Consider the following 19,909-nt stretch of genomic DNA (forward strand, 5'->3'; position numbering starts at 1 on the left):
TGCTGATAATGCAAAGCAGTTTGAGGAGGCCTTTGTTATGAAAGACACTATTTAAAGTAACACTTGACAATTCAAAAGATTTATATGCATGTTGATTGTAATTATGTTCTCTTTTAGCAAAGCCGTGCAGCTTATTTTGCTCCATATTTGGGAAGAACCAGCCAGTACTTGTTTCTGATAAAGTACTCGATGGAACTCCATGTGGCTTGCAAGAATCAGAGATCTGTGTCAATGGTACCTGCCAGGTAGGAGGCTCACATTCTAATCAAATTAATGATTTACTGAACTTTTTTTTGCCTTTCTGTGGATGATATCATGCTTTTTTAACAGTAATGTAAGCAGCTATAGTGATGTCAATGGAGGTGAAATGTGGGATCCATAATGTGCCTAAACAGAACAATTCATTGTTTGCTTGCTGTGCTCCACAGAGCAGAGACTTGCTCAGTCATCTCAGTTCATTCTTAATTCAACATTTTTCTTCTGTAATTCTTGTGCTTGGTGGTGTTCAACATTAACAAATTTCAGACGGCTTAGTGCAACCTTGGACGAGTTTATTGAGCCAGTCCTGTTGCTTTCCTGTACATCCTACACAAGCTTTCCTGATTGCTCATGTCACTCAGAATCCTTTTTTAGGCTGTTATTCCTTTTAGTTTGGACTCCTTAAACATGCTTCTGGCAAAGCTCCCAGTAAATGCTACCTGACCTTTTCATCTCACCCAAAACAATCCTGCCTGACTGTTGTATCCTGTCACTTTTTGTACCAGTGCTATTCTGCGTTACTCTCCTACCTAAATAATAATTTCTGTCCCTGATTTGCTAATGACTAGTGAGACATGTAAATTCACACACTTTTCGCATCACACAAAATCAATCAAACAACTCACGATATGGCATAATCTATGTGCAAGAATCCAAAGATTTTTGTGAATAAGCAGTTGATCAAGAGATGGTCAAGGCAAGACAGAGAATTCAGAAGACAGCAGGATCAATACTGGGAAAAACACAAAGATACCAAAATGGAAAGAATTTAAAAGGCAAACCAAAAAGAGTAGTTGAAAATGAAGAACAAGTCAAAAACACGAAAAGACATCTCAGCTACTCTTTGAATAGCAGTAAGCTAATTAAAGAGTTGGTGTTCTTGACAGAGTTTTATCTTCTAAGGGAGGTTGAACTGTGTGATTGCCACCATATTTATAATGAAAACTAGGCAACGTCATCAGTAGCAGCAAATTGCACCACATGATCATAAACTAACTGGTGTAAAAATAAAGAAGACAACATTTACATCTTTAGGACATTTGTATGCAAAGAATGTAGCTCTAATTGTTTTACAAGATGTCAAAGAAAAAGTTGCAAGAAAAGAAAAACAGCTTAAAAATAGATAAGAATAAGAATAAATAAATGCCTTCCCACACACAAAAAAGTAAATACCATATATACTCGCGGATAAGTCAGGACTTGATTTTATCGTATAATTTCTGGTATTTTATAATGTCGGTCGTATAAATTGAATGCAGAAAACTCACGCTATTGGTCCAAGAGATTATGATGTGCTAACACCCACTTGACAGAGTAACCACGGAGCACATGGCCTTTTTTTTTCCTATGTATTGTGCCTACGTGACACTTTTATCGTAAGAGTGTCCCTTATCTACGATGGAGCGTTCGATCAGAAGAAAATATGAAGCTTCTTTTAAATTAAACGTCATTGAAGTAAGGAAAGAAATTGGTAACAGCGCTGCTGCAACAAAATTCGATGCGTCTGAGAAACTGGTGAGAGATTGGAGGTGGGAAGAAGATGTAAAAAAAAAAAAATTAAGTGTCGCATTTTTGAACAGGCGTATAAGTCGCAGTCTGATTTTATGATTGATTTTTCAGGTTTCAAGACCCGACATATACGCGACTATATATGGTAAGAATAAATCAATACGCACTTACATAACATTGATAAATACATAATAGATAAAGCACAGTCCTTATATATAATGTGGATAAGTCTAATGCTATGGTCAGACAGTCAGGCAGGACAGAAAAAATTGTAAACAATTCCACGGTGGAACACTGGTGAAAAAAACAAAACCTGCAGGGGTTTCAAGGCCAAAACACCACCTTGACCTTACTTGGCACTATGTCTACATAATAAGTCGTTCCTTCTTGTTTTAGGCTTTGTCCTGGAAAATTCGATGCAGTGGATGTTGTCTGCTTTCGTTCCAGCTACACGGGTAGCTGCACAGTACTTTGATCAGGTGGTGTATCTCTAAACACCACCACAGAAAAAACAGAAAATAAAGCTTAGAAAAATAAGAGAATTGTTGTATTTTAACAAGGCATTCAGATATACCAGAAAGATAAAACAAAACCAAAACAAAAGACTAACGGAACAAAACAAAAGACTAACAGTACTAGATTCAACATAATAAAAAAAACTAGTAGGTATAAAAATAAACATGAAACAAAACTGAGTCACAGACAACAAACAATCGTATATACATATAAATGTTAACACTAGAATTACCAAAGCCTACGAAAAAACTTGTAAGTCCGACCTACCTTAAATCCCTTCGCGCCTCTCCGTTGGCGCCTTTTGTCTTATAAATGTGTCGATCAAAACAAGCAGCCTACTATTCCATCCTCCCCACCACCACAGAACGGGCGCAAAGTTCTCCCAGTTCCAGCCTTGATTATCTGGGAGTCAGGTACCTAGAGTTGTATAGGGAAATAATAGATCGTTATTTGGAACATATGCATTTCATGTGTGTTCCGTTTCTACAATAATCTGTGTAAACACATCGTTAAAGCAGAAACGTTTTTCATATTTTAGTAATAAATGACAAAATGTAGACATAAACTATATAATGTGTGAAGCCTGAACTCCAAAGATCAAATAAACACTTTCACAAAAGGTACAAGGATGCTACAACAGCTTCCGTGGCACAGCGGTAAGAATTGCTGACTTGTAATCAAGAGTCCCCTGGTTCGATTCTGACTGCCTCGTATATTTACCGTTTTGAGTAGTGAGCTGCACTTATTGTTAATATTATACAATAAAAACATACATTTGGTTTGCATCTGTAACAGCCAGTGTAAATTTATAGTACTTGTAAAAGTTAGTTTCTTTTTTTCACTTTTATTCTCTCAGTCACAATCACAATATAACCCCCCACCCCCAGATCTGACGCTGTTAGTTTTTATTTGAAATGGAGAATAACTATAGATGTGAGTGGTGTTTTGAGACAATGGAACTAGAAATTCTCTGATCTGGAGGGAGAAAAGCTGACACACAAACGCTGGTGAATCTGCCTTCTTTGTATCTCATTGTCACTTGCTTTTTTTTTATTCAGTTTTATTAAGTGTTCCTGCTTACGCTGAATTAGTATGCACCTTATGGTGCCTAATGTCAAAGCCGCACTGACAAAAACAGAGACATAGGTATATATGATATTTGGAATTATTCATTTTATGACCTGTATAGTACATTTCGGAAAACATTGTGGCACGGATGCAACATTATTCATATTATTCATATTCATTCACAGACCTTCTTGCAGTTTTAATCAGTGACTGCGTGTTTTTTTTTTTTCCAATCATTCCAGTCCCCACATGTTGCTGTATGCTGCTGTTTCTTTTGTACTCCAGGACATGCAGAGGAAAGAATAGTACAGAGAGTTCAGTTCCACGCTATATGCAATAATCAAATTCAAATGTTAACAGTTCACACACAACCAAAGACCATCCTATCTACATTTACGACATGTGTACCTGTTGCAATGTACACACTTCTCCCTATGCTGTGGTTCCTATTACATTAAAGGGGCACCTGACACTGACTGAGTTTACTTTCCTGGGGGAAGCGGCTGTCTTGGAACAGAAGCTTGTCAATGTTGCATCCTCCTTTTCGTTTTCCATCGCCTTTTTTTGTAAGAAGTGACAGCGAAGTTCCTCTGCAAGGTGAGCCATGAACACTCTTCTCAGTGGCCCCCGTGCATGCCTTGTACAGTACATGTGCGTTTATCGCCGCCTGGTCAAGCTTGTTGTAGCACAAGCAACCGGCAACCCGCGTGCTCCTGCTCACACTGAATAAGCTCACACCTTCTGGTGCACGAAGTCAACACAGCACTGGACAAAAAAGAAAGAGACAGATATATGTGACATTTTGAAGAAATCATTTTATGACCTGAATAGTACCAATCAGAAAACATCATCGCACTAATGCAATATGATTTGACAATGAACAGTGTCAGATCGGGTGTAAATTTATGCTGGCGCTGTTAGTCAGGGTCAGATTGGGAGGGTGGGTGTGGGGGTGGGGTTTGGCTGATTGTGACTGAGAGAATAAAAGTGAAAAAAGCTAACTTTTACAAGCAACAAGAATTTGCCATCTCCTTGTGGACAGTAAGCTGCTCTGCAGTTTGAATCCAAAACATTTTCAAGGATGCAGTGCTAATCGCTGTGCTACCCTCGACATAACCCTAAATTAGAAAACACTCTTCATTTACAAGTACCAGTCGACATGATGAAGGACTTTGGATCATTCAGTAATTTATATTTTACCAAGCTGTGAATAGTAAGTCTGGATCCACTGGTGGCATGAGCAGTAGTTTCATAAATATATTCTCAATATGCTCATTAATTCTGCTTGCAACAAGAGTATTCTGAAAGATGTCTCAACAATCTCCATTTTTTTCTATATTCAGATAATATAAAAAATGGAAAAAAACAGGTAATTTGTCAGCCACTGTTAAGCTCACATGGTCCACTCTTGGTCGTGTGAATAAATGTTTTCCCTGTGATTCTTTAAACTTTTTCGCATGAGTAGTTCAGGAAGCTGGTGTGCACAGAAAATAGCAATTAAAAAAATGTTATATTATTCAAAAGTTTGGTCAATCTCATGTTACTGCAATAATGCTAAGAAGTGGGAAGCCATCCTTTCAGTCAGTCAGTCATCTTCCAACCCGCTATATCCTAACACAGGGTCACGGGAGTCTGCTAAAGCCAATCCCAGCCAGCACAGGGCGCAAGGCAGGATCAAACCCCAGGCAAGGCGCCAACCCACCACAGGGCACACACACACACACCTACCCACACACCAGGGACAATTTAGGATCGCCAGTGCACCTAACCTGCATGTCTTTGGACTGTGGGAGGAAACCAACGCAGACATGGGGAGAACATGCGAACTCCACACAGGGTGGAGCTGGGAAGAGAACCTGGGTCTCCTAACTGTGAGGCAGCAGCGCTACCGCTGTGCCAACGTGCCGCCCACTGCAATAACATCATTGTCATAACACTAAAAATGCAGAAGTGCAAGAAAACCTATAATAATAGTAATAAATAGCACTAACCACCACCCATGTATTGGTAACCGGATTGTTTTCAGCCTAGTTTATGCTTCAGATGCCTGAGCTTCAGAGCTTTTATATTCAGGTGGCTACCGATTGTGGCAGACTTTTCTAAACTAATAACTATCATTACCACATATAGTACCTATTAATAACGCAAAAACATGTGCAATAATCTCCATCATTTTTAATAAGCCAATTATTTGAACATCTGTGAGGTCCTGTACAACATGCTGTAATTATTCAGCCTATTTATTTTATGTTGTACATGAGTAGATCCTTTTTTTCTCTCAAGACTTGACAAAAATACCTCGATTAAAATGCCTGGGGAGGTTTGCTATTCTTAAATTGTTGCACTGTTTGCTGGTACAGTGTTTTAGAGTGGTGAACCTGTCAACCATCTTCACTTCTGAGAGACTTCACTTTTCTGGGATGCTCTTTTTATACCCAATCATGTGACAGACCTGTTGCCAATTCACCTGATTAGTTGTGAGATGTTTCATCAAGTTTTTTTTTTTGCATTACACAACCTTTCCAGTCTTTTGTTGCTCCTGTCAGATTTTTCTAGAAATGTGTTGCCCAATCAAATTCCTAATAACCATTTATTTTTCATAAAACAATAACATTTTTCAATTTCAACTTCTGATATGTTGCCTTTGTAATGTTTTCAATTGAATCTAGATCTTAAATGATTTGAAGCTCGTTGCATTTCAATTTTTATTAATATTTTACACTGTGTCTAACTTTTTTGCAAACAGGGTTGTACTTTTGGTACTTGTTGTTCTCCTTGATTTTGACCTCATGCTGTTTTTATGACTGTTGTTTGCCTTGCCCCTTTTATTGCCTTCGTTTTTCAGCCTTCACAATGAGTTTTTTTATCGTTTGCATCAGCACTACTTGTAGAATCTCAGCATGGCACATTCAGAATGCTCTTCGCAGCTCAATGATTTATAAAGTGTCTCCATATTAGCATCTCTATTTTCTTAGTCAATACCTGCAGAATCCGTACAGGTCCACAACTCCCTTGGTGTTGACTTTCTGCATTGCTGTAGGTTTTCTAGCCTGGGTGCCATCTGTTTATAGAAAAATGAACAATTTCTCTTTTAAAATTGCCTGGAGAGCAGAGGAGCATTTCATCTCCTCGTGAAGAGAAGTAGATTGGGAGAAATTAGGGAGTTTCCTGCTTTTACTAAGAATGCTGATGGCAGAATAAAACTATTTACAGTTTGGATGACCTTTAGCCTGTTCATTGAAAGCAGTCATTAGCACTTTGGAAGTGAAGGCATTTTAATATAACTCATACTTTAGAAGACAGCATTTAGTAAACACAGATGTGAAGCAGACATCTCCCCACAGTATCACAGATGAGCAGCATGGGCAATGATGGGCCTGTGTTTGTAAGGAAATTCAGGAAATATAAAAGGTGAATGTCTCAGGTCACCTGCTCCTTGATTTGTTATGCTTTGACAGAAATTATAAACTACTACATTTCAGTTTGGTTTATCGTTTTAATCCACTAATGAAATATGAACAATGCAGTTATCCGCACTTGTAGAGACTCGTATGATGGAGTTTACGAAGTTTACAATAGTTTGGGCAGGCACCATGAGCTCGTATCTAAAAGGATGGACCACTTCTGAGGTCAGACCCCGAATGAGTCTCTTCATCTGCCAGCACTGCACTCTTACGTTTGTAGTAGGCATGTCACTTTCATTACATTAGCTCGGTTCAGCAAGGGATCTTCTCTAAAAGTAAATAAATGGTGTAACTTTACTATATTGTAATTACTGCAGCTGCAGAGGAAATGTAACCTAAAAATGGGAGGATATGAGTGTTATTTACTTCTGTTTGTCTTGTCAGGGTCATGATTTAATGAGTTTAATGAAAAAATATGTGGTGTGGCTGGAGAACAGAACTGTACAGGTCACTTCGAAATGTAGGAGCACCAACCAGGTGTTCCTCCTTAATAAAGCAAAGTAAAACAAAACCTGGGCAAGATGGCACCAAAAAAAAAAAAAAGATGTTGTTTAAGCTCAATCAAACAAAACGTGCCTTAATTCAGGGAGGCTTGAACAACACTGTGGAACTTACTCCAAGTCGGGTTCCGGGTCCAGTATCAGACACTATCCTCTGGGGACTGTCTGGTTTTATTGAGCTCCAACTGGAAAGGGCAGAGGCAGCTGTGGGGGCTGCAGTCGGGTTAGTTGTCTACACTTGGTGGCTTCTTGGAGCTGTAGGTGGAAAAGTAGAGACAGTTAGTGTGAGCACCCCCTCTCATCCCAGACTGGTATCACTTACCTCGATAGAACTAGGATGATCTCCAGATCCTTCTATCAGTAGTAAGAGTGTGTGCATGAGTGTGCCCTAAAGTTGCATTCAGGATGAACTCTAATCTTATGTCCAAAGATGCTGGGAGAGGTCACCCTGTAACCATAAATTGTATAAGTGTGTTCATGGCACGTCAATCCTAAGGAACTACATGTTATGCAGACTGGGGACAAAAGTGGCCCACAATGGACTGACACTCTATCCAAGGTTGTTTCTGCCTAACACCGATGGACTGGTGAACGGTGGATGTGTAATTACCTGCTTTCTATTGTTGTATGGGGTATTGAATTTTGACATTTAAAGCATGGATTACTGTTTTATTTCTTAATTTACTGATTTAATGGCTGTAGCTAAAATTTCCTCATTTCCTTGGAGTTGATATAATGAAAATGTCCATGTATGTGGTAGAGGTGTTCTATGGTTAAATATGCAAGTCTTAAATGTTAGCAAAATCAGGAGATAATCAAGTGTCAAACACCACTGTAGATAAAAATGAGGATAGTCCATTTTAATTCTGCAGGGTGTTTGAGTGGCAAAGTTACTCTAGTGGTCAGTATCCGGGAACCAGAGGAGGGTAATACATTTGAGCACAGCTAAATGATGACAAGACGGAGGTTATTGTATTTGGTGGACATTCTATCACAGGTGCTTGGTCATAAATGTTTGTTTTTTTTTCTTATCCATGAAATCACAGGCTTTGAATATTGTTGTTGATTTTGATCCTGAACTTAATTTTGAACAACTGTTCCAATTCATTTGTAAAAAGCAGTTTCTTTCAGCTTAGGATAAAACAAAATCATTCCTCTCTCATACTGATCTAGAAAAACGAATCAATTTTTATTATGTTTTGCTTCAATTACTGTACTCCCTTTATGTAGGTATGAGGCAGTCTGTTCTGTCACACCTACAGTTGGCTCAGAATGCTGGTGCACAATTGCTGGCTGCCACTAGGAAATAGGAACAAATCACTCCAGTGTGAGGCTCATTGCTTTGGCTTCCAATTAATTTTAGGATACAGTTCAAGGTCACTGTTGGCTTTTAAAGAGCTCAGTGGCTTGGGGGCTGCTGATATTGTTAATCTGCTCACAAATCTCAAACTACAAATCTTGTTCACTTAGGTCTTCATTATCAGCTTTTGCTCCTCGTGCCTCAAGCCAGGTGGAAGTGAAAAAGGCGACCAAGCTTTTCTGTCATGGCCCCTAGACAATGGAATAGCATGTTCTTCAAATTAAGATCTGTATCATCGGTCACATTTTTAAGTCCAGGGTTAAGATATACCTTTTTTTCAATATCTTTTGAATAAGGATAAATTGGCTTAAAGTTATTGACTGTTGTTCAATGGCAAGCATTTTCTGTGTTGAAATGTTTTGTTTTGTCGATGTGCTGAGTTTGCTTTTTATTTTGTGTTATACAGTATTCTTTTAATGCTGTACAGCACTTTGGGTGAGACTCAAGTGTTTTTAAAATGTCCATTATAAATAAATGTTTATGTATGTACATGTTCTCTAAATCACTGTAGTTTTTCATGCATGCTGTCTTTATGGCCTTTGCATGTTCTCCAGGTGTTTGTGTAAATTTTCCTCCAGGCACTCAGGTTTCCTTTTTTACTTCCCAAAGTTGTGGGTTAGTTTGATTGGCTGCTCTAAATTGGCCCCTTATGAGGTAAGCAGAATATATGTTGTTAGGGTTGGTTACTGCTAAGATGTTAAGTTATTAGCCCTTCTACCCTAAAGGAGATTAAGTGGGTTTAGTAATGGTTGGCTAACTAAATAAAACTAACATATTAAGTTTACTTTTATCGCACCTTATCCAAAGACTACTAGGTACTTTATAACAACTGTACATTAAAAAAGTAGAACATTAGGAAAAATTTGACAATAACAGGCCATTCAGCTCAACAGAGCTCACCAATCCTATCTACTTAATTTCACCAAAGTAACATCACGTCTAACCTTCTACAGCAGTTGGTAATTTATTCCGTGTATCTGTTGTTCTCTGTTTGAAGAAAAACTTTCAAAAATTTGTGTGAAATTTTCCCTTAACAAGTTTGCAACTGTGCCCCTGTTTTCTTGTTGAATTCATTTTAAAATAACAGTCTGGCTGAACTGTACTAATTCCTTTGATAATTTATAAACACTTCAATCATGTCATCTTCTAATCTGTTTGATTAACCTTAAGGGTTCATCTCTTTCCACCTTTCCTCATAACTCATTCCCTGCAGTCCTAGAATCAGTTTAGTCACTCTTAACTAGGCTTTTTCTAATGCTGTTATGTCTTTTTGTAACCCAGACAGCAATACTGCATACAGTGCTCCAGGTGAGGCCTCACTAGTGCGTTCTAAAACTTAAGCATATCTTTCTTTGACATTTACTCTACACATCAGGGCACCATACAACCTAACATTCTGTTTGCCTTCTTGATGGCTTCTGTATCCTGTCTGGATATAGTGATGAGTCCACTATGACTCCCAGTTCCGTCTCATAAGACATACTTTCAAGTTTTAGACCTCTCACTTTGTATTCAAATTTAACCTTTTAACTTCCTAAATGCAATACCTTACATTTACTTAAATTAAACTTCATCTGCAACAAATCTGCTCAGGCCTCTATAATATGCAAGTCTCTCTGCAATGAGTCAACTGATTCTTGATTCTAGATTATCTGACCTTCCACCTATCTCCATACTTAAATAGCTTGTTATTTAGTGTATTAGATCATAGAGATTTGCTAGATTATTAGCCTGTTTAATCTAAACAGCACATCTCCCTCTACAATTTCCAAACCACTCAGTACTTCCATAGTAGTCCCTGTTACTGACATAGACCATCTACTTCTTCACAAGTGTAAGCTCCTTAAAAATGTAGGTTTAGGATTTGCTATTTAACTGTCTTTATATTTTAATTCCCCCTTCATATTACTGATATGCTTCACCTCCCCCTTGAATATTTCTAAACTACTAAAATTAAAGAATTTCTTTGGATCGTCTTTCAACTCTTCTACTATACCATACTGTTGAAATTGTTTTGATAATGTGTGTCTTAGCAGGTTAATGATTTGCTGATAACTACAGAGTGAAGCAGTCATGGACTGCTGTTATCATGGCTGGTACACATGTCATTTTAAGTTTGTAGAATGAGTGTGGAAGTAGAAAAATGCTAAATCTCCTCTGGATTTGATATAAGGCTGCTTACAGCCAAAAGTTGTTATGTAAAGCAGTCACAATTATGGTGTAAATGAGAGTACAATTAAAGGATGATGTTTGGCTTAAGACCAATAGTTTAACACAAAAATTAGCAATCACTTTGACCTTTAGAGACCCTTAATTTACTGCTTGTTGCCTGATCTAAATGTTGACATTACTAATAATTGAAAAGATTTGCATTATTATTTTAAATGTCAGCTCCAGGAGATGTGTAATGCAAGTCCAGAGGAATATGCCAGTGTAACACACCCATTCACAGTAATCCATAGGTTTAATTTAAGTGGGTAGTTGTGCAGGAAATGCTTGTGTTCAGAGAGGTAAATGCAAGTGATACTGTCATCAGTGAAGTTCAAGAAATAACCACAGTCATAGATTTCAACATCACTTACAGTATAACATCAGTGTCTGCAGGTTTAAACAATGTCTACTATTTATTAAAACTAAGAGTTGTCATAAATTAAAAGATTACTGGTGAGTGATAAACAGGTAGAAGAACAGAGATGGAGGAGGTTCAGCATCCAAGTTTTCTGAACTTTGTAAAGGCAGCAACAAAGTCCTCTTGTTTGAAGACACATTCACGTGGGTATGTGCTACATACACCACACCTTATCTGATCAGAGAATCACACACATGTCCCTACTGCTGTCACCGGGATTGACTTCTGCTTCCTTCTGAAGGTGACAGACATGTATGTGAAATCCAATGGTAAGCAGGGTAACATTTTAAGTTTATCTCCTGTCCAGAAGTAATGGTTCATATTTTTTTTTTTTTCACAGAAAGCAGGTTGTGATGGAATGTTTGGGTCACTAGCAATAGAAGACCACTGTGGTGTGTGCAATGGGAATGGGAAGTCCTGCAAAGTCATCAAAGGGGAGTTCAACCAGACCAGAGGAGCAGGTAAATATCACCATCCAGGGTGGTATGTAAAGCTCATGGCCCTGAGTTGAGGCAAAGCCATGACTGAATAATGAAAATTGATTCAGCCATCATTAACAAACTCACCTAACCCAGTTCAGGGTTACAGGTGCCAATGTTCAAGGCTAGAACCAACCCTAGACAGGGCACCAGTCAATATCAAGGTATATTCTCAGGGACACATCCACACTCACTCATTTGGTGCCAGTTACACTGGTCTGCAAAAAAAAAATATATATATACTGTATATATACTGTATATGTTTTGCTTCTGGCAAAAGGGTTAGGTGTTCTTTATACATTTGAGGGCGCTGAATCCAAATCTGGCAATAGAACTGCTCTGCCAAGTCCAGTTTTGGAGAGGTGTAGGTTTAAAATACTAATTTAGAGAAAATAAATGTATATTTTTTTTAAATTAATTATTTACACATGGAAAAATAATTAACTAAACATATAATTGTTTTAAATATAATTATTACTTGCAAAAATAATTACTTAGTTGTTTTTTTCCTCTTATAAACGTCTGAAGGTGTCTCATAGTAGGATGACCAATAGATGTCTGCTAACTCAGACTCACTCCACTTTCCACTATAACGTCTCCCCATCTGAGCGGAGTCTTGGTGGAACCTCTCATTATGTTCATCAGAGACTGCTCCATTGCTGTCAGGGATAAAATCTAAATGAAAGTGCAGGTAATGGAGTTTTAAAGACATGTTGCCCCCCAATTGCTAGGTGGGAAGAGAGATGTCCCTCAGCTAGCTCCTTGTAGTTTTCTGCTTTTGTATTCCCACACTTTCACTCGTTTTAAAACTTGTATACATGTTACCTGGTCAAGCCAATGGATGAATCAATCTGACCTTGTATATTTCTGTAAAAATATTTAAACAACCATTTTTCTCTACTGGACAATTAATAAGCATCTTTCTAACCATCTAAATACAAATTCTTGGCTATTTTGAAGTAATAAGGAGAGAGAAAAAAAACTCTGATTGAAACATGTGTAGCAAATACTTGATTTTGAGTTGTTTCCACTTCAACTAACATTATCAGTGAGGAAAACTGTCATTTTTTTCACCTCAAAATAATCAAATAATATTCTGAGCATGAAAAAAATACTTATGCCATAAAACAAATGTAAATTATCCATCCATCCATCCATCCATTTTCCAACCCGCTGAATCCGAACACAGGGTCACGGGGGTCTGCTGGAGCCAATCCCAGCCAACACAGGGCACAAGGCAGGGAACCAATCCTGGGCAGGGTGCCAACCCACCGCAGGACACACGCAAACACACCCACACACCAAGCACACACTAGGGACAATTTAGAATCGCAAATCCACCTAACCTGCATGTCTTTGGACTGTGGGAGGAAACCGGAGCGCCCGGAGGAAACCCACGCAGACACGGGGAGAACATGCAAACTCCACGCATGGAGGACCCGGGAAGCGAACCCAGGTCCCCAGGTGTCCCAACTGCGAGGCAGCAGCGCTACCCACTGCGCCACCGTGCCGCCCCAAATGTAAATTATTTTTATAAAAATCTATTTTTGTCAAAATCACATTTTTCACTTAATCTGATATCTCGTGGAAATGGTTTATGGTAGAGAAATTTGAATTTCAGAAATGGTTTCTACAAATCTAAATCTATAGAGTACGCAGATTTTTTTTTAGTGCTGGCCGGTATTGCCTGTTAAACTAATATAGGTCTTTGGAGAGTGGGAAAAAAAACTTCAGTACTTGAAGAAAAACCTATAAGACATTAATCATTGTGCTACCACACTGAAGAGTAATTTTATAAAATTATTTAAAACTAGCTAATCAAAAGTGACCTTCACCTAAAAATTCTACCTAAAAATCAAGCAATAAAGTGGGAGCTTTGACAGCTCCTGTAGCATATGAATGCAGTATGTGACTTCACCAATTTCCACTTCTGTCCTTGGAAAAACTACAAGGAGCAGTTGCAGAGGGCTAAAGGTTAGCAGAGGTGAAGTCAAAAAATCAAAAAACACAAGTAAACTCACCACTCCCAGGCACGTTTGAAATGAACCACCAGGTTCTGTGGGAGACCCTCTGGATTTATAGGGTGGAGGGAAGTTCCTGGCGGTGATTGGCAGGAAGTCCTACATTTTGGGGGACCACCCACAAAACACATGGAAGATAACACAGACCGTGACAAACCTAAACAAAACTAAAACAAATAATAATGCAAATAATCAGAAAAAGTAACATTGGCATAATCAACCTAAGTCCAAGAATCAAAATTGAACAACAGAGGCATAAAACTGAGACATGACATGCAGCCTCTGACATTGTATCATTTCTTCGGCAGGTTATGTTGAAGCAGTGGTTATTCCTGCAGGTGCTAGAAGAATCCGGGTTGTGGAAGAAAAGCCAGCACACAGCTACTTGGGTAATGGATGCCCTTCCTTTTCATTTTTGTCAGCATGTGTTTCTTTGCCAGATGGCTAAGATGTGGGCAGCAGACTTCACTTTCCCATGTGAGATCTTTTCCACACAAGTTCCCGCATGCTGAATATTAACTATTGAATACTGAATGTAAAGGAGCCAGGTCAAGCTAAGTGATTCTCAATGAGAGTGTCGTATATACAACTAAACTATAACATGTGTGAGGTTTCTCCTGTTCCTCAACAATATAAATATCAGAATTAATTCTCAAACATTCATCATCTTCAAAGCAGTTAAGCATACTTTAACCAGATACATCTTCTTTGAATGCAGCATAGTGTTTAGGTTCCTTAGTGTTTATTTTTACATGCCAGAAGACAATACGTATGACATCAATTAACCAGGTAATTATGCCATTTTCACCTGTTTGTGTGTTCTTCATTAAGTAGCCACGTTGAATAAAATATTTTGGTGGTACAATATGAAGAAACTACAACATGACATATTTAGAAGACCCAGTTCTTCTCTGTACACTTTATTGATTTTCATGAAGAGTGGAACATAGGCTGGAATGAACTACTGACAAAGCATAATGTATATACTGTATATGCTAAGGTCTATGCTGTGAACCACCGGGTCTTGAAGTTAATTGAGAGCTTTGATGTGACATGCATAATGCGAACCAAGAATTAGAGGTGTGGGCTACCTTGCCCACATAATTGGACTTCAGATCCTTTTCATGAACTGTGCCATGGCTGACATTTAACAAATAGCAGTATATGAGTACAATATGGCTGAGCAGAAAAGAACCAAAGCAACTTCTGCAGACAGTGAAGCACATTGCACAGACCAACTAATTGTTTTTATCTCAAAAGCAAATTGCACACTCCAAGTACAGAAGACAGTTATACACACCAGTTAAAGAATGGAAGATTTGGTAGCACCCTTGGCAAAGTGACCTGGGATGCCATGTTTCATAAGAGGTGCATGAACCACCTTTTTTCAAGGATGGCAAGTCTGAGTGTTTCCTGTTGATAGGAATATAAAGCAAAACATCTAATCAAACAGCACATTTCATAAACCAAAGTGTCACCAGGACCTGGACCGTTCACCCCTGCATTAAGTAAAGCATACAATTCATTTAACTTTGTCTGTCTGTCTGTCTGTCTCTATCTATCTAAAATTTCTCACACAAGTTGAGAAACAATTTGATTTATTTTATAAAATAGAATAGTGCTGATCTTGTATCAAGGTAACATTTTATGAGTTACTGAAAGCTTTTACAGCTTTGCTGTGGAGAGAAGAATTACTTGTCACTGTTATTATTTGACTAGCAGGGAGAGTGTTGTATAAACTTCCACTACAGAAGGTACTTGGAGATTTTCAATGGAGGATTGTGCAGCCTGCCTTGGCCACCAGTGCTTTTCTCGATTAGTGTCCTTTTTGTACAATAAGAAAGACCCTTTTTCATTTTTTTTATTTATTGTGAAAGACTGAACTCTCTGTTTAGTTTCTTAGATTTTATTTACAGTGGCCTGGAGATATAATTTTGATTTATTTTTCTGAATAAAATATAATCCAAAAAATAAAAAAGTGCATGGTTGGAAATTTCATGCTAGGACATGCTAGACTAGCAATACAGTATATGAGAAGAAACAAAGAAAAAACCTCATGGTAACTGATTGCTGTTGTTTAAAGTTTTGACTAAAAGTAGAACAAAATTTGAATTTACCTACCACAAGCTGATTGATTATTTTGTTTAATGTGGGGAAATGGACAAGTGCTATACTACACTTGTGGGTGAGTGAATTGGTTGTGAACTGGTAATTATATGAAAATATTAATGCTTATCAATCATGACATTTTTTTATTTTTGAATGTTTCAATTAGTTCAAATTTTAATATCTATCTATCTATCTATCTATCTATCTATCTATCTATCTATCTATCTATCTATCTATCTGTTAGAGAACCGGAATCATCTTGTTCAAGATGCAGCTTTTACTTACAAGCCTGAATTGGGTTAATGGGTAGAGAGACAGCAAAGCAATGTTCTTTGTGATCTGTCAGTCCAGAAGTTAATAAGATCTGTTATTTTATGTTTCTTAGATGAGCTGTGATGCCTAAAGTTGTTTTTCACATTTCTCCTCAGGACGGCCTATTTAGCATTTCTCCAAGTGGACTTGTTTTACCCAGCATATATGAAGTTCAATGCTTCTCTTGGAATCCCAGCAGGAATAGTTTTTCGTTTAAGGAATAACTCCGTGACGACCATTAAGCAACCAGCTGTGCCAAGCAGACTGGTTAAATGAGGCTGTTACTAAAGATCAGTTACTACACCATTAGCTTTGTGAGGTTCTTAGATAGCAAAAGCGTATATTAGGTTTCAAGAATTTGCCTTTACTTCTGCTCCCTGATTCTACCATAAATTAATCTGAAAGTATATTTTCTTATCCTAGTTTTGAATAATTAAATTACTTAAAAGCAAATTCCTTTCCTTTGTTTGGTTTATTTTGCAGCACTGCGTGACACCAGTAAACAATCCATCAACAGCGATTGGAAAATTGAGCATCCAGGGTCATTTAACATAGCGGGAACCACAGTGCACTACGTCAGAAGAGGATTGTGGGAGAAAATTTCAGCTAAAGGCCCCACCACATCCCCACTGCACCTTATGGTACAGCGCCTGCCGGCACTTTATGCGCCTGCTTAGTTGTGAATGAATGACCGAGGAGGAGGGAGTGTAATTGTAGCTCTCTATTACAGTTTCTGCTTTCTTACTGTCGGCATGATGCTTACCATCTGCTCTCAATTTGACCAACTGCTGCCATATTGTCCTCACCTGACCCAACTGCAGACAAATACTGCAGGAGCACTTTAATCGACATCATATGTGCTGCTACTTGTACGCGCTGGAATTTTCATTTCATGCATTGTTTTGACTTTTTCTGCCTTTATGTGAGAAAATGAAGACTTTCTGTGACATGTCCTTAATTTAGTTAATAAAAAAGAGAGTGTTAAGGGAGACATGATGAAAGAATGAGTCCACCGCATACTGAATGCTGCGAGTGTGCACATAATGTGTAGCACTGGGAATTCCACGTGCAGAACAGCAAGCAGCTAACAGCTCATTTTATAAGTAGAGACTGCAGAGGCTAGTGCCTCACTGCCTGTGCTACCAGCAGGGTCTAAGGGGGTCTACCCCTCAACCTTGGTGCTTTAGGGCTTCATGACAATGGGATACAAATGTTGTCATTTGCACACAAACTTTCAAAAATGTAAAGCACCAATGAGCACATATATCATTGTCAAAATGAGACATGGGTGAGAAAGATGGTAATATAATTTATTTGATGTAATGGTTTAACCCTAACAAAGACAACAGTCAGTAATCTCACATCGTAGGAGGGGTCAGAATGAATGTCAATAAATGTTTTCTTGAGTCAGAACTGGGTAGAAACTGACCATACTTTTTTATAGTGCTGACCCTATCTGTCTTCCCTTTTATTTAGCCATGTGTGCCCATCTTTGTTGGTTTTATTCTCATTGCTTAAATAATGTTTCAAATAAATGATATTTTTTTAAAGAAATACTCCACCCAAAAATTCAATCTTATTAATATATTACTTACTCATTGTAGTTGGTAATTTATAATTTTTAATATAATTTTTTCATCCAGAATGGAGATAACAAAGTTTGTGATGTGTACATTTCTGTTTTGGCCAATGCTGGACAACAGCAAACATCATCAAAGACATCCATGAATAAAATCTCATGTTACTCATTTCCTATCATGCACATGTCAAGCCATTCATTCGTATGCACACAACATCCCAAACACATGTACTTTTAATAAAATAATGTCAAATAAACCACTTACAGAAAAATTACAAAAAAAATTGAACACACTCATATGTCAAGTTTAAATTTTAGACCCATCTGTTGTCGTTTTATATTTACATTCATAGCAGAGAGGCACAACTGGAGTGCCCTGCGATTATTTTATCTGTGAAACTACAAGGGACAATTGACCAACAGTTTTTTGAAGCATCTTAAATGTTCTAATCCCAGGCAGATTTTCTTCCTGATAATGTTTTCTCTCACTTTTCTTTGCCTTTTAATCTTTAGTTGTACACTTCTCTTAGTTAACTTCACAAAGTTGATACCACGTAAAGCGCAATATTAGCTGTAAATGCATTTGTTGAGGGTTTCCAATTAGTTCAAAATAGTTTAAATGCAGTGATCAGAGAGGCATTCTAGCAATAGTATGACTCATTGTACAAAAGAAAAAGCTCTACAGTCCAAATGTATTCTTTTAAAAGATTTTAGTGAAGTTCAAAGTAAACTGTACACACAATCTCCTTAAGGTGATCGAACTCCAGGTCACTTTCTGTCAACTCTGGTGGGGACTCGCTGTGATCTCTCTGTTTCAGTAGACGGGCTATCTGGTTTCATCACTTTAAACAATGCACATTAAAAGTTTCTGCACTACTTGGGCAACAACTCCTTTATCTATACAAGGATATTTACTGTATAAGGACTAAGGCATTAGCCACACTAATTCCTTCCAGTGCCATCACAGCTTCTTAGCACCTTTCTATGTACAGTCACAGTTGGCCAATTCAGCATGCCCAAGGAAACAAGCAGATAAAGGAATAGGAAAATCACCTATTAAGTACCTTATTATACAGTATGTGGCCATTCTTTTAGCTCAGATTCTTTGGTTCTTTCAGTTTTATTTCTGTTGCATTAGCCAACTTTATCTGGCAGTTCTTCTGTCTTAAAGTCCTCCGATGGAAGTTTTCAGACTTAAAATGTAAATGCGTTTGATGAGGGTTTCCAAATAGTTGAAAATAGTTCAAATACCAGAAAAGCATTCCAGCAATAGAGTGACTCGCTGTACAAAAAACTCCATAGTCTAAGTGTCTTCGTTCTAAAGATTTTAGTGAAATTCAAAGCAAACAGTTCACACTAAATAAGGAAAAAATGTAATAATACGTGTAAGAAAAAGAACTTCATGTCTATTATATTCTGCTTAAGGCGTAAGAATCTAGATTACATTTCATAAGGTTTCTATATGTTATCCTATTCACTGCACGTATATGCCATTAATTCCTATCTGACTAACAGTTCATGTGTCTTTCTGGCTTTCTAACTTCAATCTGAAGATTATTCTTTTGTTATTCTGAGATGAACATTAAGAACATTCCATTACTTCTTAGTTTATATGAGTTAAACTGAATCTTTCATTATCTATGCTAAATGTATATTATATTCAATATCACACTAAGCAAAAAGTAAGGTCAGTTTTCCATTAACATTAAGGATTTGGCTCTTATATTAACCAACGTTTATAAGCTGTTACTGTGCTAGATTCGCGACCAGTTGTTGGGGGCAGGGATTATGGACTTTGGTTTAAATCCTTGGGGGTATCTCACTGTGTTTCAATTCATGAAAGCATTTCCTGGAAGTGGTTAATTTAACAGTATCTTAGTGAAAATACATGTGTTTGGTTTATTGTAAGCATACAAGATTTTATCATGGCTACTTTTTTATATTGCTTGCTGTTGTCCAGTATTGACCGCCATAATCAGCCATTCTATCAGGAGCTTTGTTATCTCTTTTCTGCATGAAAACACAACCTTAACATATTTTTTTGACAATCATTTCAAACTACATGGAGTAAATAAGATATAAAATATAATTTTTGGGGGCTGATA

The 19,909-nt window shown here is 37.7% G+C and overlaps 1 protein-coding gene across 1 annotated transcript in view; it reads left to right on the forward strand.

Annotated features, from left to right (window-relative positions):
* Nucleotides 1-19,909, forward strand: part of LOC114654378 (A disintegrin and metalloproteinase with thrombospondin motifs 19-like) — a 221,007-nt gene that overhangs the window by 174,586 nt on the left and 26,512 nt on the right. Inside the window, exons 14-17 of the mRNA XM_028804882.2 lie at nucleotides 118-245; nucleotides 11,645-11,765; nucleotides 14,113-14,193; nucleotides 16,709-16,866. Coding sequence (XP_028660715.1) covers nucleotides 118-245; nucleotides 11,645-11,765; nucleotides 14,113-14,193; nucleotides 16,709-16,866 — 488 coding nt within the window. The remainder of the gene's footprint in view (nucleotides 1-117; nucleotides 246-11,644; nucleotides 11,766-14,112; nucleotides 14,194-16,708; nucleotides 16,867-19,909) is intronic.

Source organism: Erpetoichthys calabaricus, chromosome 7, assembly GCF_900747795.2.
Source record: "Erpetoichthys calabaricus chromosome 7, fErpCal1.3, whole genome shotgun sequence".
Lineage (NCBI taxonomy): Eukaryota > Metazoa > Chordata > Cladistia > Polypteriformes > Polypteridae > Erpetoichthys > Erpetoichthys calabaricus.